General features: G+C 36.2%; 1 protein-coding gene across 5 annotated transcripts in view; it reads left to right on the forward strand.

The window, feature by feature from the left end:
- Positions 1-228: 228 nt before the first annotated feature.
- The window catches only part of LOC129436544 (heterogeneous nuclear ribonucleoprotein C), a 50,898-nt gene continuing 25,159 nt past the window's right edge, over positions 229-25,967 (forward strand). For 2 of the 5 annotated variants that reach the window (XM_055194744.2, XM_055194774.2), the window contains exons 1-3: positions 5,149-5,257; positions 6,312-6,407; positions 8,739-9,003. In XM_055194744.2, coding sequence (XP_055050719.1) covers positions 6,324-6,407; positions 8,739-9,003 — 349 coding nt within the window. In that variant the 5' untranslated portion in view covers positions 5,149-5,257; positions 6,312-6,323. Of the gene's footprint in view, positions 363-5,148; positions 5,258-6,311; positions 6,408-8,738; positions 9,004-25,967 lie in introns of those variants that run through there. The other 3 variants (XM_055194752.2, XM_055194761.2, XM_055194769.2) reach the window with 3 other exon arrangements.

Genomic DNA, 25,967 nt, shown 5'->3' on the forward strand with positions numbered 1-25,967 from the left:
CATAGGCCTAAAACTCCTGAAACTGCAGCCTCAGATTGCGCAAGTATCCGCTACTAAACAGGGCAATCTTGCCAGGACTAATATGGCGTCGCCGTTGACGACGATCAAGCAAGTCAATGCGCGGTGTATGTATGTATGCATGTCTGTGAAAATCCACCAATCAATAATAGATTAGAATATTACGCGTTATATGCATCCAATTATAATACAGGACACCCAGAACAGGGCGTGGTTTATTGTCGGCGAGGCTGCGCGACGCCATTTCATGCACTCAATCGCTCGGTGTCTGCTGAACAAGCTGGTACGGACTGTATCCACAATAACAGCACCGAATTTTAATCGTTTTTAGTGTTAATCTTCCGGTGAGTATTTTGATTCGAGAGATTTTTTGTCACCTTTTTGTTTTTGACTAACTTTGAACAACCTTTGGAGAATTTTTGTGTTTTTATTTTTAATACATTTTTCTGGTCATTTTGCTTGGCTTTAGTGGCGTACATGGTATGCTGACATGGTAGATCAGTGGGGGAAAAAACGTGTTTGCTTTGGAAGGACGACATGATTTTTGTTTTATTTTTAAAAAGTGTATTTCTGCAGCGCATTTTTGCAGGACTACATCTAGATCTGCTGGTTTATTTTTTTATTTCATATGGGGGAAATGTCTTAGATGGTTGTGTTCTCAAGATGGGGTCGTTTTTCCTCCATTATTGTAAACGCAATTTAATAATATTTTTATCTTGCTTCAATGTTTTCCCCAAAATTATTAGACTTTTTAATACTGCATTAGACATTTGGACTGAGGTTGGCTTTTAAAATAATTTAAGGAATTATTTTTTGGGCGTCACATCTGAAGCGTTCCATTTGGAATTGGGAATAATTTTATTTCAGGCGGTGCTTTTGGATGTTTTGAATTTAATCTCAGCTCTTGTAATGGACCAGTGAAAAGAAGATAATGAATGAATGGACCAGAATAAATAACCTTTTTTAATTTACATTGCATGTCTATTATTTATAAATGATAAATCCTTTCATTAAATGTTCATCAATATTTGAGATGGTTGCATTCATACTGAATAAATGCTTTAAGGTTCTGTGGCCAAATGACAGTTTTACAGTTTTTTTTTCTCAAGATCAGACCAAAACTGTGATGCGTGGACGTCACGCAAGAGTTGTAATTACGTAGCTGAGAAGGACATTCTTTGTGTTCTTTTTTAAATGTTTCCAGAGCCTGATGAAATCTTTATAAATACGTGTTTAATACTGTAAAATACGCTTGATGTTACATTTACTGCCCTTGCCATCCAGAATAAAAGAGAACATTCCAATTTGGACCCATTGTGTGAGAATAGCACCACTTGGTTTATTTAAATGTTGCTGTTGTTAAAACTGAAAACAACTTGCACTGACATATTTTGGAGTGTATCAGTGCCCTTTGTTTTTCCTCAAGCTGCACACAAGTGATGTTTTAAATAACGCTTGTTTGTTAAAACTGGTTATATTTCCTAATTGGACTGGTGTCTGGTCCTGGCTTGAGCTGTTCTCTGTCCGGGAAACCACCCCCTAGTGTCCCTTTAGACCTGGATTAGCCTGTTCAGGTGTATTTGATTAGAGCTGGAACTAAACAGGATCGGTCACCCCTGAACTAGTGTATTAATTTTAGAACGATGTCATACAAACAGATTTTTGCACAAAGCTTTTCTCTCACACTGTACACACCCATGCTGTCAGTTGCAGCACTCTACTGTGACTCCCGAATTTTGCTCAAAATCCTGCTGTGGCACTCACACATTTTATGATTACATTATTATCGTCCAAAATCAATGTTAATGTTCAAACTGACCTCATCCTAGTTTGCAAGATACAATGATCTGTTTGGGATAAATGGGAAAACTGTGCTATGAAAAAGTCTTGATAGCATTCTACCACATACTAAATAACATAAATAAGTAAACAATAACAGCTTATTTTTTGATTAACTCTTAAAGGTCACCTATTGTTTAATGAAAATAAAACAGGCTTGGAACCACCAGGCTTGGATAATCCCGGCTGACCGCATATTATTTACCCATTACTCAACCATCCTGGCGTATATGCCCCTACAAATAAACTGTATGGGGTGGTTTCCCGGACAGGGATTAGCTTGAGCCAGGACTAGGCCTTGGCTTAGTTGGGCAGTATAACTAGTTTTAACAAACATGCCTTAGTGGAAGCATTGCTTGTGTGCATTTTGCGGCCAGGCGAAGGGCACTGATGTATTTTGAGATATGTCAGTGCAACTTGTTTTAAAGGGACACAAGGCAGCATTTTTATGTTAATAAATCATCTTCGTAAGTCGGTATATGGTTAAATGACTCATTACATGACGAATGGAGACCCTCTCGCCCGCCCCTACCGTCTGTAGGAAGAATACCCCACTTGCAAGTTCGCTGTGTCCTTCAGTCTCGTAAAGTCTCAGATATAGAAAGCATTTACTCCCAGACACTAGGGGGAGCTAGTAGAGAAATAATACTCAGACTTGCCTTGTGTGCCTTTAAGTTTAAACAGTTCTTAGATATATTTTAGTCTAGGACTAGTCTAATAGCCTACCTGTCCGGGAAACTGCCCCTAAATCTTTGGGGAAACATTGGCACTGTCTTTCATCTGACACACATGATTCCACTCATCAGCTCATTAATAGAGACGAATCTTGTGTTAAGATGGGGCCCACCAGGACAGGTTTTAGAAGCCTTGGTCTAAAATGTGCAATACAGAATACTTTTTAAAATAAATATTTAAAACTCAGGCATATGTTGTTACTCAAACATTACATTGTATCTGCTTACATTAAGTTTAGCCCATATACCAATTTTACTTTAATTGTTTTTATGAATGTCTAGATCATATGAAAAAATATTTTTAAGAATGATTTAAAGAACATTTAATGCAGTTTTACATAAAAGTCTACACAATTTTGTTTTCCTCTGTTGTTCTTGTGTTTTATTTCTGCAAAATACAATGATTTTCTTGGTAAAGCATGAGATATTTGTCTATTATTCTGCTTCCAATATGGGTCTGATGAATTCACAGCTTTGTGTGCACCCAACCATTGTCCTCAGCATCATACTTCAGGTCAAATCAATAGTGTCCAGCAATTTGTGACCCTGTCTGTGAAATCCAGGCTACATTAAAAAAGAAATGAGGCTAAATAGCACTACAACTGGTTTACTGAGTCGTAATCACGAAACCTCTTTAAGTGCATATATGTAGGACCATAAGTGGTGCTACATGTGTAGCATGACTATAACACTACTTATTGTTCTACATAGTTGCTATTTAGATATTGTTTTCTCATTTCTGTGTAAAGCACTTTTAATGACCTCTGTGTATGAAATGTGCTATACAAATAAACTTGCCTTGCCTTGCCTTGCCTAGCACTTACTCCGCTTTAGTAGGAAAATGTCCTGATAATTTACTCACCCCTTTGTCACCCAAGGTGTTTATGTCTTTTTTAATTTTTTCAGTCGAAAAATAAACTATGTTTTTGAGGAAAACATTCTAGGATTTTTCTCCATAAAGTGGACTTCAATTGATCCCATGGTTTGAAAGGTCCAATTTGCAGTTTTAATGCTGCTTCAAAGGGCTCCCCAACTTTAGGCATAAGGATGCCTACTCTGAACTTTCAACTTTGTTTCTTACAGTGTGTCCTCCTATAAAGCTGCTTTTTGACAGTGTAACTGAAAAGCACATTACAAACCAACGTAATATGTATTGAATAAGGCTCTTATTTAGAAAAAAACCAGAACTTATCTTACACTAGACCTGATGCATGTCGCGACCCTAAATATATTTCGTTTTAAAGCAACACTAAAGAACTCTGGCTCTTTGCTCACCCTACAGGTTAGAAGCGTAATTGTTCATTACCACTGTCGTAAATACTGCAGCATAGCTGGCTCTGATTGGATTGTAGGTCTGCCGTAAAGCAAGTTTTTGTAGTTTTCACTCGAACTACAGGACCACTACCCGACGGTTGGAAACTTCTTTAGTGCGGTTTTGGCCGATAGAGGGCTGCAAAGCGAATGTGAAAGTGCCGTTCACCCTGTTTTGAGTGGATGAACCACTGAAACTTTTTTGGAAACGTTATTTTAAGGTAAAAAAAACTCTTTGGTGTTGCTTTAAGGTCATGCATGACGTATGCGAAACTACGGCTTAAGTGTGGAGAAGGAAAACCATTCAGAAGTTGATGTATGTATAAATGACACGTTAATGGCCTTGTGTCAGTTTATTTGTTAAAATGGCCCATATGTGTGTGTTTTGCATGTTATGCATGACCTTTCAACGTAAGGTCGCGCTGGCGCATCACACGGCTAGTGCAAGACAAGAACTTTAGAGCTCTTTGAAGCTGCATTCAAACTACTGTACAATTTGGACCTTCAAACCGTTGGGCTCATTTATATGAAGAAAAATTCTGGAATGTTTTTTATTTCAAAAACTCAATTACTTTTCAAATGAAGAAAGAAAGACATACAAAACATCTTGGATCACATGGAGGTTAGTAAATTAACAGGAACTTTTCTTATGAAAGTGGAGTTATCCTTATGATTATAAGCCAGTGAACCTCTTTTATTGCTATTTAGCACCATTTTGAGCGTAGTCTCAATTCTAAATTAGATTGTGAGTATCAAAGTTTTATTTTATTTATTTACAGAATGGTCTTTATGGTCTATGCAGTAAATTTTTTTTTTTACAGTTTTACAGTCACATTTGTTTCCAAGTGTAAGAATTCTACAGACCACAAAGATTTTTTGTTGCAGTATGGGCTCTCTAAGTAACAGTGCCTATCCAAATGCATCATTGCAGAGTGTAAACAAAAGTGAATTTATCAGCCCACAGTGTTGGGGAACCCTGGTCTAGACTAAACTCCGTATATATTAGTATGCTTCTGTTTACCGCATACACATTTTGTGTTCACACACAATATTACATAGTTTGTCCCTTTAAAGTCAAACAAGCCCACATTTAACTCAAATTTGTGTATTTGGCCATGACTGCTGAAATTAAACACAAAAATGTAACTGTGTTAGAGTTGTGCTTATTATGATGTAAATAAAAATTGGCCTATAAGCTGTAGAAGTATAGTTCATGCAGTATTTTGTACTTTATGTATGTGTGCAGGTATTGGTCATTCAGCCAATGAAATTACTGAAGTTTCGATGTGACTTGTGATAACTGCACCTTTTACAGCCTAATTTGCATTCAAATCATGGAGTCTGGTCTAAAAACTGTAAGTTGTCAGAATACTAACTTTTTTTATTTAAAATTGTGGTTTTGCTTCAGATTTCACAAAGTGGCAAACCAACAGTAAATGGTTTATTGTACAAAAGTATATTAAATGTATCAATATCATAAACTGCATAATAATTAATATGACAGGGTGAATAAAAATGGACCTTTTTAAAAAGCAGTGGATGTGTAATAATTGGGAAGTTTATTTTGCTGTCATAACATATTGTGGTTAACAGCATTTTATTTATCTGCATTTAATTATGTTTTTTTTTTCTTGTTCGCTATATTCTATCAGTAGAGCACGAACCTGCAAAACACCCCTTTAAAAATTGTCTTTACAGTTATTACAATTCTGATTTCACTCTGAACCATAATATTTAGCACAGTCAAAATCTGATTGTGGGGGAAACAAAATGAGAGGTGTCTTCCAGGGAATTAGGTTGTTCGTTTTGTTTAAGCAGAATAAAGATAGGATTTCAATGTCTTCATTAATACTTGGATAAAAGGAAACTTAGGTGATTAATTTTAAGTGATAGAAACTAGAAAGAACACTTATAGATTAGGAAAGTTGTAGATTAACTAAAGAAAACAGTGTGTAGTTAGCATTTAAAGAGTAAATTAATGGCAAGCCATTATTGTGTTAAATTCCATATTCCATATTGTAAACCGTTGCTGGGTCTAATTGGCCTATTGTTAATTAAGTGAATTATCCACTGTCTTCACTGGTCTCTAAGGTCATTTGAAGATTAAAATTTCATTTGTGAAAACCTCAACTCCATTTAAGCCTGAAGTGATTATTCTCCTACTCTTAAACTCTGCCAGCAACTGGCTTTCACACCCCATTCTTTTTAATTTTATGCACTGACATTCATCCTTTGTTCTGTGGGCTATATTTAAAGCTGAGAGCATAATCATTTTAATCTTTTGACACAGTAGTTTATGTTTATTTTAGCAGATGATTTGATGCATTATGCTTTTGTTTACTTTGGAGAGTGGCATGGTGACAGGCTTTCCATTTTTCTTGGGTTGTATTTCTTGATTATATTCCTTAGCTTAACCACTAGATGTCAGTAAATGAACACAACTGCACACTAAACTGCTTGTTTGACCTTGGAAATGTTAAGATTGGTGACATTCGTGAAAGTGAGGTGGGTAATGTTTTACAAAATGACACTGACCATGTGGTGCAGCACTGTTAACACGTTGCCATTGTCAAATCAATTCAAATATTGAATATTATAATAATATTTACACACTTTATTGAAATATACTGTATTACAAAATATAAAAAACAAAGACACTTTGCATCTGTCCTTTTAAAGTCAGTATTTATTTAGTTAGTTAAACTTTTTTGTATTTGTTCCACATTGCATGTGTGTTAATATCTATGATGCATAATTTAACGGGTAACATTAACACCCAGCACTGGTACCTTTAGATATGACAGGTGAACGTCCATATGACCACAATTAAATTAACAGCATATGTTTTACTAGTTATACATTTAAATTCAATAGTTTTAACAATATATAGACATTTGCTATTACATCAATTAAGGTTCTGCAACTTTATTTCTAAGTTCTTTAATGGTGTAGTCACAGTATAAAATGCAGGGAGTGCAGAGTTGTTGGGCGGGTTGTATTTTTGAGGATTACTTTTGTTGTTGTACAACTACAGTGCTCTTGGTCAATTCAAAATGTTAACAAACCCTCAAACCTGAACATTTAAGTAGTAAAAGTGACATTTTGGCTTTCTTAAGAGAATATTTCTATGTACATCATTATTAGGCAACTAAAGATTTTACCATCTCACTTGTTTTATTTTCACCTGTTAAAGTGAGAATAATAAACAAACTCTACATTTACAAAAAAAAAAAAAAACAATAAAAAAAAAAAAAAATATAGACTCAGTGACCAATATAGCCACCCTTCTTTTCGATAACAGTCACAAGCCTTCCATTCACAGATTCAGTCAGTTTCTTGATCTGGTCTGAACCAACATTTTGTGCAGCCACAACCACAGCCTCCCAGACACTGTTCAGAGAGGTGTACTGTTTACCTTCACTGTAAATGTCCTGCTTAAGAAGGGATCAAAAGGTCTCAATAGGGTTTAAGTCAGGTGAAGAAGGAGCCATGTCATTGGTTTTTCACCTTTGGGGCCTTTGCTGGCTAGCCGCTCAGTTGAGTGCTTTGGTGCGTGTGCTGAAGCGTTGTCTTGCATAAGAAAGTCTTATTGAGGGATGCGGATTTTTTCCTGTGCCACTGCTTGAAGAAAGTGTCTTCTAAAAATTGGCAGTAGGTCTGAGAGTTGTTTTTTATTTCCATTTTCAACCCAAAAAGATCCAACCAGCTCATCTTTAATAATACCTGTCTGTGCCAGCCTGCCTGTATTGTAGAAGACACTTACTTCAAGCAGTGGTACAGGAAAAAGTTTGCATCTTTCAAGAAGACTGATTATTTTGTAAGACAACGCTCCATCACATACATCACAAGTACTCCACTGCATGGCTGGCCAGTAAAGGCCTTAGAGATGAAAAACTAATGCCATGGTCCCCTTCTTCACCTGACTTAAACCCTATTGAGAACTTTTGATTCCTTCTTAAGCAGGACATTTACAGTGAAGGTAAACAGTACACCTCTCTGAACAGTGTCTGGGAGGCTGTGGTTGCGTCTGCACAAAATGTTGGTTCAGAACAGATCAAGAAACTGACTGAATCCGTGAATGGAAGGCCCGTGACTGCCATCGAAAAGAAGGGTGGCTATATTGGTCACTGAGTCTATATATATTTTTTTTATTGTTTTATTTTTTATTTTTTTGTAAATGTAGAGTTTGTTTATTATTCTCACTTTAACAGTTGAAAAAAAACAAGTGAGATGGTAAAATCTTTGTTTTTCATTTAGTTGCCTAATAATTCTGCACACTAATAGTTGCCTAATAATGATGTACATAGAAATATTCTCTTAATAAAGCCAAAATTTCACTTGTACTACTTAAATGTTCAGGTTTGAGGGTTTGTTAACATTTTGAATTGTCCAAGAGCACTGTAGTTGTACAATAACAAAAGTAATCCTCAAAAATACAACTTGCCTAATAATTCTGCACTCCCTGTATTAGCTGCCTTAAAATTTTAAGTTAAATCAACTTGGATTTACCAGTAATTTTAACTTACTATTAATGACCTTGATTAGTTGTTAGCCTATAGCTTATAAAATAAAGTTTAAAGAAGTCAACTTCATTTTATAAGTTGTTGCAACTCATCTCTTGTCAAGATAAAAGTAAGTTGACATGATTTGTAAATCTGAGTTGATCCTAGTAAAAATCAGATTACCTTTTGGTCATAGATTCTTTTGCTTTAATTTAAATTCATGTAAGTTTTACTTAGGTTGGCCGTTGTTTAATATACTGTACAAACTAATTTCTGTCTCTGTCCATCTCTTTTACCCTCTCTGTTTCCTATCTATTTCACTTTTCTCACCCAGTCTTACCCCACAACCAGTAGCCTAATGGCCAGTAACGTAACCAACAAGACAGATCCACGGTCTCTAAACTCCCGTGTGTTCATTGGCAACCTAAATACTTTGCTGGTCACCAAGGGTGATGTAGAGGCCATCTTCAGTAAGTACGGCAAGATAGTAGGCTGCTCCGTGCACAAGGGCTTCGCGTTTGTTCAATACGCCAATGAGAGGAATGCTAGAGCGGCGGTAGCAGGAGAGGATGGGAGGATGATTGTTGGACAAGTGCTTGGTGAGTAGAACTACTTTCTATCCACATTTTTTATTGCCGGGTAAGAACGTTTTGCTGATCCAAATTGTAGATTTTTTTTGCATTATCTGATGACATTTTGTGGTTGTGATTTTGGTATGAAAAAACAGATATGGGAAAATGTTTAAACTAAATGTGTACAAACAAAAGGCCAACATTGAATAATAATTCAGGTTTCTAGGTCGTTTTTGACCAGGAATAATGTGATTGTGTTTTGCTCTGTGCTGGGGTGATAAAAAGATAATTTAGTCTTGACCCAAACAGATGTAAACTGTAAAAAGTAAAGAGTTGAATTTACTTGGAAAATGCATAGAAACTGATTAACTCAAAATTTTCAAGCAATAATAAGTTTTAAAAAAGTATAGATACTTAATTTCATTAAAGGGGACATATCATGAAAATCTGACTTTTCCATGTTTAAGTACCAGTTCTTGTATCAACCTAGAAAATGTGAAAAGATCAACCCAGTAACTTAGTTTTGGTAAACCATTCTCTGCAAGCATATGAAAAAATAGGTAATTGAAATTTGGCTCCCCTTGTGATGTCAGAAGGGGATAAAACAACCACGGCACTGCCTTTTAGTGCAGAGATCAACTCATTTGCATTTAAAAGAACACAGCCAAAAACTGCACATTTTTGCTCACACCTACAAAGTGGCAATTTTACATGCTATAATACATTTTCTATTTGGTATTTTGAGCTAAAACTTCACATACAGTCTTGTTCGAAATAATAGCAGTGCAATGTGGCTAGCCGGGATGGTCAGGGTTTTTGGTATATTTTTTGTTGCTGCGTGGCAAACAAGTTACCAGTAGGTTCCGTAGATTCTCAGAAAACATACAAGACCCAGCATTCATGATATGCACGCTCTTAAGGCTGTGCAATTGGGGTATTAGTTGAAAGGGGTGTGTTCAAAAAAATAGCAGTGTCTACCTTTGACTGTACAAACTCAAAACTATTTTGTACAAACTTTTTTTTTTCTGGGATTTAGCAATCCTGTGAATCACTAAACTAATATTTAGTTGTATGACCACAGTTTTTTAAAACTGCTTGACATCTGTGTGGCATGGAGTCAACCAACTTGTGGCACCTCTCAGCTGTTATTCCACTCCATGATTCTTTAACAACATTCCACAATTCATTCACATTTCTTGGTTTTACAGCATTTTTGATATCACCCCACAAGTTCTCAATTGGATTAAGGTCTGGAGATTGGGCTGGCCACTCCATAACATAAATTTTGTTGGTTTGGAACCAAGACTTTGCCCGTTTACTAGTGTGTTTTGGGTCATTGTCTTGTTGAAACAACCATTTCAAGGGCATGTCCTCTTCAGCATAGGGCAACATGACCTCTTCAAGTATTTTAACATATGCAAACTGATCCATGATCCCTAGTATGCGATAAATAGGCCCAACACCATAGTAGGAGAAACATCATGATGCTTGCACCTCCATGCTTCACTGTCTTCACTGTGTACTGTGGCTTGAATTCAGAGTTTGGGGGTCGTCTCACAAACTGCCTGTGGCCCTTGGACCCAAAAAGAACAATTTTACTCTCATCAGTCCACAAAATGTTCCTCCATTTCTCTTTAGGCCAGTTGATGTGTTCTTTGGCAAATTGTAACCTCTTCTGCACATGCCTTTTTTTTAACAGAGGGACTTTGCGGGGGATTCTTGAAAATAGATTAGCTTCACACAGACGTCTTCTAACTGTCACAGTACTTACAGGTAACTCCAGACTGTCTTTGATCATCCTGGAGGTGATCATTGGCTGAGCCTTTGCCATTCTGGTTATTCTTCTATCCATTTTGATGGTTCTCTTCCGTTTTCTTCCACGTCTCTCTGGTTTTGCTCTCCATTTTAAGGCATTGGAGATCATTTTAGCTGAACAGCCCACCATTTTATGCACCTCTTTATAGGTTTTCCCCTCTCCAATCAACTTTTTAATCAAAGTACGCTGTTCTTCTGAACAATGTCTTGAACGACCCATTTTCTCAGCTTTCAAATGCATGTTCAACAAGTGTTGGCTTCATCCTTAAATAGGGGCCACCTGATTCACACCTGTTTCTTCACAAAATTGATGACCTCAGTTATTGAATGCCACACTGCTGTTTTTTTGAACACACCCCTTTCGACTAATTCAACTACTTGCCCAGTTGCGCAGCCTTGGGAGCGTGCATGTCGTGGGTGCTGGGTCTCGTTTGTTTTCTGGGAGTCTGCTGAGCCTGCTGGTGACTTGTTTCCCACGTGGCAGTAAAAGAAGTATACTTGAAACCTTGATTATCAGGTCGCATTGTACTGCTATTATTTTGAACAATACTGTAAGTACTCTGAGGACACCAAAGATTGATTTGTAATCTTAAAAAAGTCTTGTGAAATCTCCCCTTTAAATTCAGTGCTCATGTAGACTATACTTAAATTGATCAGTTCACTTAAGTTGGTGTTTATATAGTGTACTATAGCAGGGGTTCTCAACTTCTGTCCTCGGGGCCCAAACTTCAGTCCTAGGGGCTCCCCTCCCAGAATGTTTTAGATGTCTCCCTATATGAAACACCTTATTGCACTCATCAGGCTCCTTCCAGAATGTTTGAAACATTTCCTTAATTAACACACTAACAAACTGATGAACTGAAACAAGTGTTTTATAAGAATTTCCGGCTGAATTACCTTCTGTTTTTTGAAAGTGTAGGGGTAAGCGGTATAAATAGAAATGGGCCTTAAGTATACTGGCCCTCATTTATCAAAAGTGCGTACACCAAATTTCCAGCGTACACCTGGCGTACACTCAAAACCACTGTGACTTTGAGATTTATCAATATAGACGTTGGCGTACAGCACGCTCAAATCCTATGCCAGCTCAGAAATAAATTCCTAACACAACAAAATGCACTGACAAACTAAAATAGTATATGATATATTATGACCCACTATAAAAAACAACAACATAGTAATTTTAAACTTAAGTGTTTTTTGTGCAACATAAACTTCAATGTTTAATTTGTGTGACTATACCAAAGGACACTGAAAGACACCGTACTCGTGGAAGTGCGCATGCGCATGAGTCCTGTTGGCGCTGTTTTATATTACCCTGCTGGGTTAAAGTGTTTAGTTTCGGTTTGTTGCCTGTGGCTGTGTAAACTGTAAATTGAATACACACTACAGATGTTTATGTAATAAATACGTCGGGTTTGGATTGATTGTGGACTCTTCACTCATTTCTTCAATTATCTTAAGTAAATGTAAAGAGTTTTACATATTACGTCAAATTTATAAAAAATATGAAACTGCGACTGAGGTGCAATGAGGATTCATGCTATAATTACCCCACCCCACCAGGTGGCGGTAATGCACCATTAAAGGTAGTTGCCAACCGCCATAAAACTGAAAGAAGAAGAAGCGAAGAGGCGTGTGAATGTGGCGCGAATCTTCCACCCATCATCACCAGTGTTGCCAGATTTGCGGTTTTCCCGCACAATTGGGCTATTTTGAAAATACAGTTGCAGGAAAAATTTTGGAGCCGCGGGTTGCGGTTTTTTGGGCTAGTTTTATAATGTGCCGCTGCCGCAAAAATGTTTATCTGTAGACTTATTACATGAACGTTCTTTTTTTTTCCTAATGTGCATTAATCCCCTAAGCAATACCTGTCAACTCAAGGACCGCAGCAACATCAGGAAGTCAGTGGAAAAGTGAGTGGAGTGGTGCATTTTGCTCTTAATATCACGTCAGAAATAAGAAATTACCTTACGTAAGAAGTTATGTCTGTACTGAGAGGATATTTACAGACCATGTGAACCCATCTTTGTATGATCTTTTCAAGTTAAATAAAAAAATTTAATACAGAGGTAGTATGTTAAAAGGGCAGAGTTCATATTCTGTCTCAAAATGGCATGGTTGGGTACACTTAGATGTTTTAAAGATAATCTTAAGAAGTACTAAAGTATATTTTTTGTATATTTAGAACAGAATCGTGTGTGAAAATAGAGCACTTTAAGTGCATTAAGGAAATTTTAATCTGGAAAGTACATTAAAAGTAACAGCCTTTTGTTGTAATCCCGCAGTTTTCAACTGTGATTGGACAAATGTAAAAATTGGGCTAGTTTTCATTCCTTTTGGGCGGGTTTTAAGTTGTCATTGGGCTGGAAATTTTTCTTGGACCTGGCAACCCTGATCATCACAGAGAGAAGCCCAACCAACGGCCAGATTACAGAAAGCTCTGGACTGCTCATAGCAGGGATTTTCAAAGCTGTCCTGGAGGACCACTAGTACTGCACATTTTGCATGTTTCCCTTTTGTGACACACCCTGATTCAGTTACCTTACACACCCAGTTCAAGTCTTGCAGTCTCTACTAATGAGCTGAAAATTTAAACCAGGTGTGTCTAATGAGGGAGACATGCAAATTGTGCAGTACTAGTGGTCCTCCAGGACAACTTTGAAAACCCCTGGCTCATAGGACTGACCTATGTTTACTGCACTCTGAAATCTGTGTTGGTATAGGTTTATTGCACTCTGTGTTGGTTACTGGACCGACCTGTTTATTGCAGACTGTGAAATCTGTTGGTTACTTGACTGTTTGCACTATTTAAAATGTGCTTTTTTATTAAAGTTATTATAACCCTTTAAAGCTTTGTTTCATTTTATAAAATGTTATTTGGTATGTTAATGTGGTCCTGTTTTCAACGTTGAAAAGTTGTACAAATTTGACGGCTTTTCAATTTTCATTTTCAACCTTCACTGGACCGTAATTAGATGTTGAAGATCGACCTGTTTTCAACATTGAAAAGTTGTACAAATTTGATGTCTTTTCAATTTTCATTTTCAACCTTCACTGGACCGTAATTAGATGTTGAAGATCGACCTGTTTTCAATGTTGAAAAGTTGTACAAATTTGACTTCTTTTCAATTTTCATTTTCAACCTTCACTGGACCGTAATTAGACGTTGAAGATCGACCTGTTTTCAACGCTGAAAAGTTGTAAAAATTTGACGTCTTTTCAATTTTCATTTTCAACCTTCACTGGACCGTAATTAGATGTTGAAGATCGACCTGTTTTCAACGTTGAAAAGTTGGACAAATTTGACGTCTTTTCAATTTTTATTTTCAACCTTCAGTGGACCAAAATTAGACGTTGAAGGTTTACGTCTACTCAACGTCCAATAGACGACTTTTTGCTAGCTGGGGAGATACTGTAAAAGTTAGCAAATATTCATCCTGGAATCTGAAGCAGCACATTGCAAGAAAGCACAAAGATGTGCTACGAAAACATGGTAATGCATCAAAAGGTAAGCTAGTTACATACCATTCGATGATACATAATTAAATTCAATTTTATTTATATAGCGCTTTTTACAATAGTTAATTGTTTCAAAGCAGCTTTACATTAATAGAAGCAGTGAAAAGCACAGAAAAATGACAGATAGCACAACATAATACACGATAGCATAAGCAGGTAAATTTGCTGTGGCTATGACTCAACATTATAAGCGAGCGTATTACTAATGTAACATCTAGTTAAGCCCAAGAAGGCTGCCTCCCCGGGTTAAAAAAACCCCTAGGAGAAAAAAAATTGCTACACATGAATAGGTAAAGTAAAATGCTTGTGTTGAATGAAGCCGTAAATCCGATCATGATGACATGCGGACAAAATCATGACCACGAATTATCTTTTATGCTACATTATGGAGACTTCTTTTTCTTAGTCTAACGCAGTGGTGTAGTCTAGATTTTTGTAGTGAGTATACTGTGATTTTTTCCTCTCACCCTTATGCTGACTCGTCCCAGCGCAACGCACCACCACACTCACAGATGCATACAGTATGGATCTTCATGTAACGGAGCATTCTGAAAGTGTACTCATAAACACATAAACTGAATGTGTTATCAACATGTCAGTTTATTATAAGAAAAAAAAAGAGTTTACAGCTGGGGAAACTGGACTGATTTTTAGACTGTTTTAGTGTTAATCAACATCTAATGCGGGGCCAAAACTTACTCAACTGTTAATTAACATTAAATAAACTGTTTACAATCTTCAATCCATGGCTAACACATGCATTGAAGAAGAAAAATATCCACTCTTTCAATAGCTATTATCTGACAACTATTGATAACATTACCATGTGTAATTTAATGGTGTAAATGTTTTTAATTAATACACATTTAAGATGACCATGAATTAACTCTAATCTAGTCATTGATATAAAAAGCTTATTTTTTGCATATAATACAATCATTGTCTAAAAATGAAAATAGGCTTTTACTTTTATTATTACAAGACCATCATGTAGCCTAATATTAGACACCAAAACCAAAGTGAAGAAAATTATCTTTAATTTGCAAGTCTGAACTGAACATCAACGCAGACATGAATTTCCTCACAGAAGTTTAAGATCATATACATCTTGAACGTAGATATATAAATGAACACAGAGAAGTGAAGTTTAACACTGTAAAGCACAAGCAAACATGCTGAAGGCAGCTAAAAACCATCAGGATATAATCACGGGCTTATTTTATTGCACTTGAAACCTTACCTCCAGATAAAGTATTAAACTGGACTGATGATTTAAATGTTGTTTACTCACATGTGCGTTGTTAACTCTCGGATTTCATGTTGAAGCACTGCTCCACTCGTTCACTTCTCCACATGGACAATTCCTGTTTGTTTACAGCAGGGGTCGGCAACTGGCGGCCCGCGGGCCAAAAGTGGCCCGCCAGCAATATTTTCTGGCCCGCCGGATTAATTTGAAGTCCGTTTTTTATTTATTTTTTAATCAGACTTTTTTATTTTACAATAACATTTTACAAAAATGTCCCCGTGTATCATTCCTTCATTCGTTTTTTCAAATCAAAACCAAAAAGAAAATAAAGAAAAACGACTTGTTTTTCTATTATTTATTTCCTGAACTAAAATCAAACGACTCGTTTTCTGAATGTGCGCTCAGATCAAAAATAAAAAAATGAATGAAAACGGGTTCGGACAAATTTTAATTGAACACCTTAGCAGACATATAGCAATGAAATAAATTTAAACAGATCAGGTACTAACAGATTACATTTTAATAAGGGTTTTAATAAGGGTTTGAATAGCAACCATGCTTTCCTGTAAGTCTCATTCGCTTACAGTCCGACTTTTGAACTTTTTTCATTGTTATTTATTCGCGTATATTATTATTATTATTATTATTTATTGCTACACTGACAAATAGCAAGAATGTCCTGAAAAAAATGCGTATAATAGCTATCTTAACGGGCCGCTTTTTCTCGTTCTCTTTCTCTACCAGCGCATCCGCGATCATAACTGTCATTAGAGTTTGAGCATACTTCTAAAACACAATCGATCAAATAATTGCAGAGGTATGACTTCATGAATCATTTGCAAATTTACCTCGTAAATCATGTCAATTCATCACGCGTGAAGACATTAAACTCCGTGACATTGCAAATTACTGAAAAGTAATTGCTGGCTTTTAGAAACCACTACAAAATATGATAAAAATAAACTCTTTTACTGCAATAATATTTTAACTAATACACTTTTAAAGTAGATTTGAAAGGAATACTGTTGTTTTCTGCTACTTGAACTTGGGGCTCGAGCACCCGACCTAAGGTTCGACCTGCTTTCGAAAACAGCAAGTCAAGTTCGTTTACCGTTAATTATTAAGACTAAATGGTCAGTTAAATTCGTTAAAAAAATGAAAGTAATCCGCCAAAATATGGTTTTACATGTCTATTAAAATAAAGCCATTATTAATTTTCCTAACGCATAGTTCTTTGATCTTTACCTCCGTTTAAAACGTTATAAATTTGGCAAAGGAGGATGTTCAGCAATTTGAACAGCAACTCCGCAACCAACTCGGTTTATGATGGTGAGAAATTTGAGTGAGAGGCTTTGTCCGATTTAATTTATTATTTATATTTCATTATAAATACAATGAATACAATGTTAAAATAATATTTTTATTGGCACGAACACAATTTTTGTATAACATTTAAAATTATCTGTCTCTTTTCGTTAGAGACATTTGAATGTGAGATTCTGGAAACGAAACGTGACGTTAAGTTTTGCGGACCCGTCAGGTCGGGAAATAAAGCGGGTGAACAAAAATGAATCTATGAATAGAACCTTGTCGGAGCTGGACAAAAAACAGTCCAGCAGAGACCTCCTTAAACCTTAGGTGTGTATGTGTGTGTCCCGGTTAAATATTAATAAAAAAAGGAATAGTTCAAAAGTCGGACTGTAAGAGTATTTCATGAGAGCATAAATGCCTGTAATATTACCACTATAGTACTTGATCTGTTTAAAATGATTTCATTGATATATTATGCCTATAAAGGAGTTAAATAAAAAAAAAAAGTCTAATCCAGTAATTACTTTTTTTATCTGAGCACACAATCAGAAAACCCGTGGTGGTTAATTTTTTCATTTTTGTTTTTAATTTGAAAAAAAAAACGATTGAACGAATGATACACAGACCCATTACCATGTTTTTAGCAATTTTTAATGCCGTCTTTCGACTTTTAAATAGGAAATAAAGACAATGTTTCTTGACAAAAGATCAGATAGCCTATACTAGGCTAATTCAAAATAAGATGTAAGTGTGCCAACAACAGTTGGCCCGCCATCTACTAGCTAAAAAAAATATTGGCCCGCGGCCAAAGTTACTTGCCGACCCCTGGTTTACAGTGTCGCGTGAGCAGCTACACTGCAGGTTCGAGTTCATTTTTTTTTATTTACAATCACCTTCAGGAGAACATTGTCAAATAAAGAAGATACAGAGAAGTCAAAATAAAAGGAAAAGGAGAAATAAAAAAATAAAAAAAACACAAAAGGGGTATGTACAATCAAGGAAAAAATATAATTAACAATAAATATATAAAAGCAATGAAGGAAAGCTATCAAGTTAAGTTGGAGTCAATAGAAATATATTTTTTATATATATCCAAAAACTTAACACATTTTTTATTTTTAGTCAAACAAAAAGAATTGAGCAGTGAGTCAACTTCAATCAGGAAATGTGAAAAAGTAGGAATTGAGCCCATAAATTTTTGTTTATGGATAAAAAATTTGCCAAACAAAATAAAAAAGTTACATAAATACTCTTTAGATTTGTTGGCAGAGTCAGAGTAATAGCAGATAGTATCTTTCAAGCTAAAAGATTGTGCAGGGATAGGTGTTTTGTTTAGATGGGAGTGCAAGTCTAGCCAAAATTTCTGCACAAACTTACAAGAATAGAATAAATGTAATAATGTTTCCTCTTCAGTGCCACAAAATGTGCAGGTACTAGGAATATCAACATATTTGGAAACAATTGAGTTAACAGGATATATTTTATGCAGTATTTTAAAGTGGACTTCTTTGGTTTTATTGGGAAGAAAATATTTGTGAGGCAACAACCACGTTCTTCTCCAATCAATATTATTAATTAAAGCAATCCAATGGGATTTACCCCGAGGAACAATACAGTCTCTTTTCTGAAATATCTGGCGAACATGTTTATTGTTACATTTCTTGTCATAAATGCCAATGCCACCCAGCAACAAAGCCGACTCCTTTATATCTTTTTGGGTGTATAATAAGTGGCTCTTAACCAGATGCATTAGGCCTGAGGGAATGGCTTTAACAACAGTGTTATATTCTTTGAAAGGAATAGGGAAGTCATGGACAGTCATGAAGCGTTCATACGACAAGATATTGCCAAAATCGTCAAATAAAGAAAGAATATAAATTAAACCTCTATTAAACCAATTAGTGAAAAACAGAGATTTGTTCCTAACTGTTATATCCATATTATTCCACAGGAGAGTTTTATTTGGGGAGAAGTTGTGAACATAACACAACTTCCAGGCAAGGAGAGCCTGTTGATGAAAATTAGCCAATTTAACCGGGAGTTTGTTATGCATATAATTACATTTTAAGATAAAGGGGAGGCCTCCAATTTTATTGAATATATAATTAGGAATAAAGAACCATAAGGAATTTGGATTTATTAAACATCTTCTTAGCCAGTTAATTTTGAAGGTGTAAATAGTGTTATGAAAGTTTATAGCTTCCAGACCCCCATCACTTCTACAACTAGCTATCACTGCTTTTTTAAGTTTATGACACCTATTTTTCCATATAAAGTCAAAGAAAAGTTTATTAACATCTTTAATAGTACAATCCTTGACATATAAAGAAAGGGATGGATAGACGAAGCGAGAAAGACCTTCCGCTTTAGAGAGGAGAACCCTGCCATAAAGAGAGAGGTCTCTTTGCAGCCAAAGATTAAAAATATTTTGAGTTTTCTTTAATCTGTGAGAAAAATTAAGTTGTTGTCGGGCTATTAAATTTTTTGATACATAAATACCTAAATACTTTATTATATCTTTAACTGGAATTCCATCAATGAATGTGTCATCGCATTTATGTAGTGACATTATCTCACATTTGGACAAATTTAGTTTTAATCCAGAAGCACACGAGAATTGTTGAATTATCTGAATGGCTATAGAGAGCTGACTTTTATCTTTTAAAAAAAGAGTGGTGTCATCAGCTAGTTGAGACATTTTAATTTCCCTGTCAAAGATCGAAATACCTTTTAAATTCTGATTGTGCATTATACTTAAAGACAATAATTCAGTCACCAAAATAAATAAAAAAGGGGAAATCGGGCAGCCCTGTCTGACACCACGTTTTATAGAAAATCTTTGTGAGGTGAACATATTAACTATGACAGAGCTAGAAATTCCTTTATAAAACATTTCAATGATATTAACAAACGAAGACCCAAAACCAAACAATTTAAGAGATTGCAGAAGAAATTCATGCTCAATGGTGTCAAAGGCCTTATAAAAGTCTAGGAAAAGTATAATAGCATCAGATTTCACAAAGTCAGCATAATCCAGTAAATCTAAAACAAGTCTTAAGTTATTACTAATGTGTCTGCCCTTTACAAAGCCCGATTGTGTTTCTGAAATAATATGATTAAGCTTAACTTTCAATCTATTTGCATATACCAAGGCCAATACCTTATAATCAACTGTAAGAAGTGTGATTGGTCTCCAATTATCAATTAAGAGCGAGTCTTTCTCAGGCTTTGGGATAAGAGAAATAATGCCCTGTTTCATGGATGAAGTCATTTCTCTCTGAACAATGCATTCACTATACATGAGAAGCAAAGGGGAGTGTATTAAATCCCAGAAATGAATGTAAAATTCAACTGAGAATCCATCAACCCCAGGGGATTTATTCTTTTTCATAGATAACAGAGCCAATTTAATTTCCTCTGTTGTCAAGGTGGCCTCACAAGTATCTTTAAAATCATCATCGATGATAGGAATATGACTCTTAATTGTTTCCAAAAAATTCTCACAATTATCCATATTAAATTCAGAAGTATAAAGGTCATTATAAAAGGCAGTAACAAAATTAGAAATTAACTTTGGATCCATGCACCTGACACCATTAATGTTAAGAGCCGTCAATGAATTTTTCCTGCAATTCCTCTTTTCTAATGCAAAAAAATAACTGGAATTGGTCTCTCCTTCCTCAAGCCATTTTGCTCTAGATCTAATAAAAAAACCTTTAGCCAGGTCTAAATAAGCTTGATTAATTTGAAGATTTAACTCTCTTAAAAGCAATTCTTCTTCCGGACTTAAATTTTTTTGCAATAAAAAATTTATTTTATTTAATAGTTCACATATATTTTTATTGTTAGAGGCTTTTAAATCTTTACTTCGTTTAATAGCAATCTGTCTAGCCTTATATTTAAAGAATTCCCATTTCACTTTATAACTATCCACCTTTTTTTGAGAACATATACTTTAAATTAAGTTTTTAATACTATCCTTAAAGGAAGCATCTTTTAAAAGTGAATTATTAAATTTCCAATAACCACGTAACCTAGGAATTTTATCAGTATTGCAACATAATTTTAAACTTATTTGTTTATGATCTGACAGGGGCGCAAATGAGTGAGAAATATCTTTTACAAATGGAAGAGCTGAGCAAGAGAGTAAAAAGAGATCAATTCTTGATTGGGAGGACCTATTTCTATTAGACCAAGTGAATTCGTGTAAATCAGGGTGAAAAAAACGCCATGTATCAGTAAGAGAAAATTCTGTACAAAATGATAAAATGTTGCTGTTAACATGAAAACTGTCGTTACTTCTGGGAGGAAATTTGTCCAAAGTGCCGTCAACACATTCATTAAAGTCACCGCCAAGAATAAGAAAAGAGTCAGGGAATTTAACAAGAGTTTCTTTCAGTTCAGAGGTTATCTGAGAGAATAGAGATCTATTATCTGCTCGTGAATTACAACCGTAAATATTGCAAATAATGAAGTTTGAATTATCCTGTTTAAGTGATAAAATAATCCATCTTCCGTCGTCAGATGACTTTACCCCAAGTATTTGCCCATTAAATTTGTGCAAAAGAATTAAAACTCCAGCAGAGTGATTAGACCCGTGGCTACAATATATAGTATTACCCCACTGATTTTTCCAAAATTTTACATCCATTTCACATGAGTGTGTTTCCTGAAGAAGGATTATATCAGACTCACTGCTTTTACAAAACAAAAAAACGGCTTTCCTTTTAACAGCATCACGTAAACCCCTTACATTTAAAGATATAACAGAAAGAGAGTTAAATTTAACTTCCATTTAACACGGAAAAATTCTTAAGCTTCTTTAATCTGAATAAACGAAATTCTCAATTGAGATAGGAACAATTATATAACCGAACATAATATTCGAATAGGCTACAAATTTAGATAATATATATATAAATATATATTTCACAACCTTGCGTGTTGCCCAGTACAAGTATGCAAAAAGAACTGAATGTCAGTTTGTAGACAGAACATCATTAAGAATGATAAATAGGCTACATTCAAGAATTTAACGTAAACTTTGTAAGTTCAAACGGAGTACCCGAAAGCGATCCATGATAATTGAGGGTATTAACAAAATTTTGTCAATTAGATCGCCCTCGAAAGCAGATTAAACACAAAGTCAGGTTTGAAACAACCTACCAGATATAGTGTTATTAAGAGCCATTAACACTGACCACGAGACAAGACTCTTTCACACATCAACGTAATTGAATCTCTTTCCGTCAATTAATGCAAAGGAGCCGCGAAAGGAGGCTTTTTTGCCCTCAGCTCTGGCTTTTTTAACAAGAGGCCAAAGTTTCTCTCTGGCGATCCTATCTTCTGGTGAAAGGGCTTCGGTGAGTCGCAACTTCTTGTCGAGAAGGAATTTACAGCCTCTGGCAGCTTGCCAAACGGTGTCGCGAAAACGACGAAGTGCAAACAAAATTATGATGGATCTGTTGGAACCATCCCCTCTCTTCGGGCCAAGACGATGCGCAACGTCAACGGCACCCTCAAGATCATCGCTAATGCCAGGCACTACGTTGCTAAGGATCTCAATAACAACCCTCCGAGCATCCTCACCGTCCTTCTCTCTCACACCATGTAATTTTAACGTCCATTTCCAGGTATAGCGCTTGCATTCTCCAATTTCGGCCTTCATGGTTTTATTCGCACTTTTTAGCTCTTGAATCTCCGTAGCCATAACTTTAAGGGATTCTTTATGCGTTGCTACCTCAGAAACAAGCTGAGTAACAGTGGAGGACAGAGTTTCAATCTGCTTAGCCGTTGACCCAGTTGTTGTTTCAATTGCTGAAATTTTCTGGAACATCTGATCGTATTTCCCAGAGAGCTCACGAATGGCCGTCAGAATTTCCATCGAAGTGTCGTTTCCATCCATATGATCTCTTTTCGTTTTCTTTGGCACAGGTTTTAAGGGAGTATCAGGTAGGGGAATCGCAAGGAGATAATTCATATTTGGATGTGAATCAAACCAGTTGTTATGGTCCTCGGTGTTTTTTGAAGAACCCAAATCCACTGAGGAGACGATGTTAACATTCACGTCAGCGTTTTCAACAGGCTCCATAGTTGACGCACGTGTTGTCTCGTTGGAAGTCTGTCTATTTTTCTTTCTGCCCATAGATAAATTAGCGCAAGGCGGGTAATACGAGTAGAAGAATCACTTATACATTTATGTACAAAAAAAGCCTGTTATTACAGTTATATAATTGTCCTATTTCAAAGTTTCCTGATGACACCACCGAAACGCGTCCACCTGTCACACCGCCATCTTGGCCCCCCAGGTTCGAGTTCATTTGGCGCTAAGCAGACCTCTTGGTGATGTCAAAGTACCGCGAGAGCGGTTCAAAGCAGATTTCTCCATGTGACAACTGAAATCGATCTCACGGTACTTTGTTGTCACTCGCCTGTGGGTTCTTGTGGCGCCACAGCAGTCTGCTCCCCAGTCACTCTAGCGCCGCTATAGTATTAATTTGATTTCATACGCCGATCGGATCGCGCAGTTTGGCAGGAAGTCAAACACACCAAATATATAGCCTATGTATATCCATTTCAACCCGCTAAAGTAGCAAGTGTAGCATGCTAATGGTTAGTGCTTCACATCTAAATTATGACTTAAAGTTTGAAATGTCACAAAACCATGCTGTTACGCATCCTGACGCTATCCTGACGTATACGGAAATCCTTGACATTAGGCTTGTTTGAGATGAGCAAATTCTGCGCAGAATCGATCACCGGTGATCCGCGCAAGATGCATGTCGGTTAGAAAAGTGTCTGAGTTACGTCTGACATGGTCTTATGTCACGTTGACGTGTGCAAAATAACTCTCGCGATGGAGAGGCGGGCTCGTCGGATTCTACAGCCGAGCGCAGTTGCTCTCCACCTACTGCGCTGACGAAAAGCACAACGGGAAGACTTGCTGATGACACAGCTCAATGCTCATTGGCCAGGTTATGTCAGCTGATGACTTGTTAATTCTAAAAACTCTAATTCCTGTAGTAGTTTTTATATTTATTCAATTGTTCTTTACTATGACATTTATATTTTTTATGAATTCCTGTAAACTTCTGTATTGGTGTTGATTTATTTGTACTGTGAGCTGTTTATATTTCACACAACAGAAACGAATTTGTATTACCACTAGATTTATTCATCCCAACATTTACTAAGTAACCTTTTCCAGTAACGAACAGTTCACCTTCGTTGATTCTCCTTATAAACATCTTTATGTAAATTAATTTATTGGTATTTAAGTTGCATCTATTTAATCCGCGATAAAATACGCGAACGTGATCTCTGCCTATGCTGACGTTTGTAGTCGACTGGACTGCGAGATTGGTGAAGTGTCTGACTTAAAAGCTCTTTTTTCACTCCTCCCCTTACTGCAGCCGTCTGCTCTCGTCTGAATTTCAGGCAAGGCAAGCTGCATCTCAAACAAGCCTAATTCCTAGTGGGTATACGGCGTGGTCCTGCGTATCACGTAGACCAGTGGTTTTCGATCTTGTCCTGGGGGATCCGCAGCTCTGCATATTTTGTATGTCTCCCTTAACTGACACACCCAGCTCTGTTCATGGATCTCTCCCTTAATGAGCTGATGATCTGAATCAGGTGTGTTGGATAAGGGAAACATGCAAAATGTGCAGGGCAGTGGGTCCCCTAGGACAAGATTGAAAACCACTTACGTAGACTACACTGGTCTAACGTATGGCCATAAATTTAGAATTCGTTCTCAATATTAAACAGTTTGTTCCTTGGAATTAATTAATATAATATTTCGTAATTACTATTACAATTATTATTTCTTCAAATTATGAATTAGCCTAGTAAAACATGTGAATGTCGTGGAAACAAATTGTTAATTTGAATCATACGCGAAGCTCCGTATCAAACTGGATCTAAATACAGAACAACACTACAAAAGTTACTACATCATTTAAAAATATTATTTAAAAAAAACCATAACCGAACCATTAAGCAGACATAATTTAGATGTAGGTAACAGTAAATAATAATAATAATGATAAATAATTATTCATTTAAATATAAATAAGCGTCATTAATAATAAAAATAATAATACAAATATTACAAATTGTCATGCAATTATTAATGTCTCTTTAATCCCACTCTTTAAACTCCCAAATAAAACAATTTTGTTTCTTTCCACTTCCCCGGTTTCTCTTCTTTGCCGTCTTCCGTGTGTCCATTGTCTCTTTCACACAGTAATTCTGGTAAATTACCATGAATTTACCAGAATGAATTTACCAGTAAATACAAAAATGTGCTGTTCACACATGCAGGAAGAAATGTGGATGTTACCTACAGGTAAGCTCGACTTTTAAGCAGCATGTGTGTGGAAACATATGTATAAAGGCTAGATGTCTTGCCTAGTGCTGGCCAATTGAGTGGAACCATAGACAGTAAAAGAAATGGACACAGCGACCCCATTGGATTCAACAGAGACAAGTGAAGTCAATTAGAAGCACGCACTTCCTGGGTGTCGAGCGTACTGAGCAGACTCAAACTGAGCTTAATGACGTAGATGTCACGTGAGCAACCTGCCTGACAACTGTAAGTCTTCTAATAGCCGTGCCACAAGAAATCTGAATCACCTACTGAATCTTGCAGAAACGGCGAGCGTGAACAAGAGCACATTTTGGTTAGTATTCTGATTAATAATCTCCCATGACTTTATGCCTTCACGTCCACCCGATTGCCTCATAGTCAGTAAAAGATTGGCTGTGAGCTTCTCTCCCAGTCCATACGGTAATTTCTCTACTGTGACACAATCGTTAGCCTATTTTTACAAAAACTGCTTCTACTGGGCCATAACGTAAGATACATGGTAATGGAGCCTTTTATACATTTTCGTGTTTCTTTAGAAATAATTAATGGACAAATGGAGTCTTTAAACGCCTCAGATGTAAAGTTATTCGCTGTCAAAGTGACGCCAAAATGAATGGGAGTCAATGGGATGCTAACAGCAGATGGTTGTTGGCTAAGCAATGGCGGCGTCCAGGGAAGCTTCAATAAAATATGAAACCCTGCTCCCCTGAGTGGAACGTCCGCATTTTG

This window comes from Misgurnus anguillicaudatus, chromosome 21 (assembly GCF_027580225.2).
Source record: "Misgurnus anguillicaudatus chromosome 21, ASM2758022v2, whole genome shotgun sequence".
Lineage (NCBI taxonomy): Eukaryota > Metazoa > Chordata > Actinopteri > Cypriniformes > Cobitidae > Misgurnus > Misgurnus anguillicaudatus.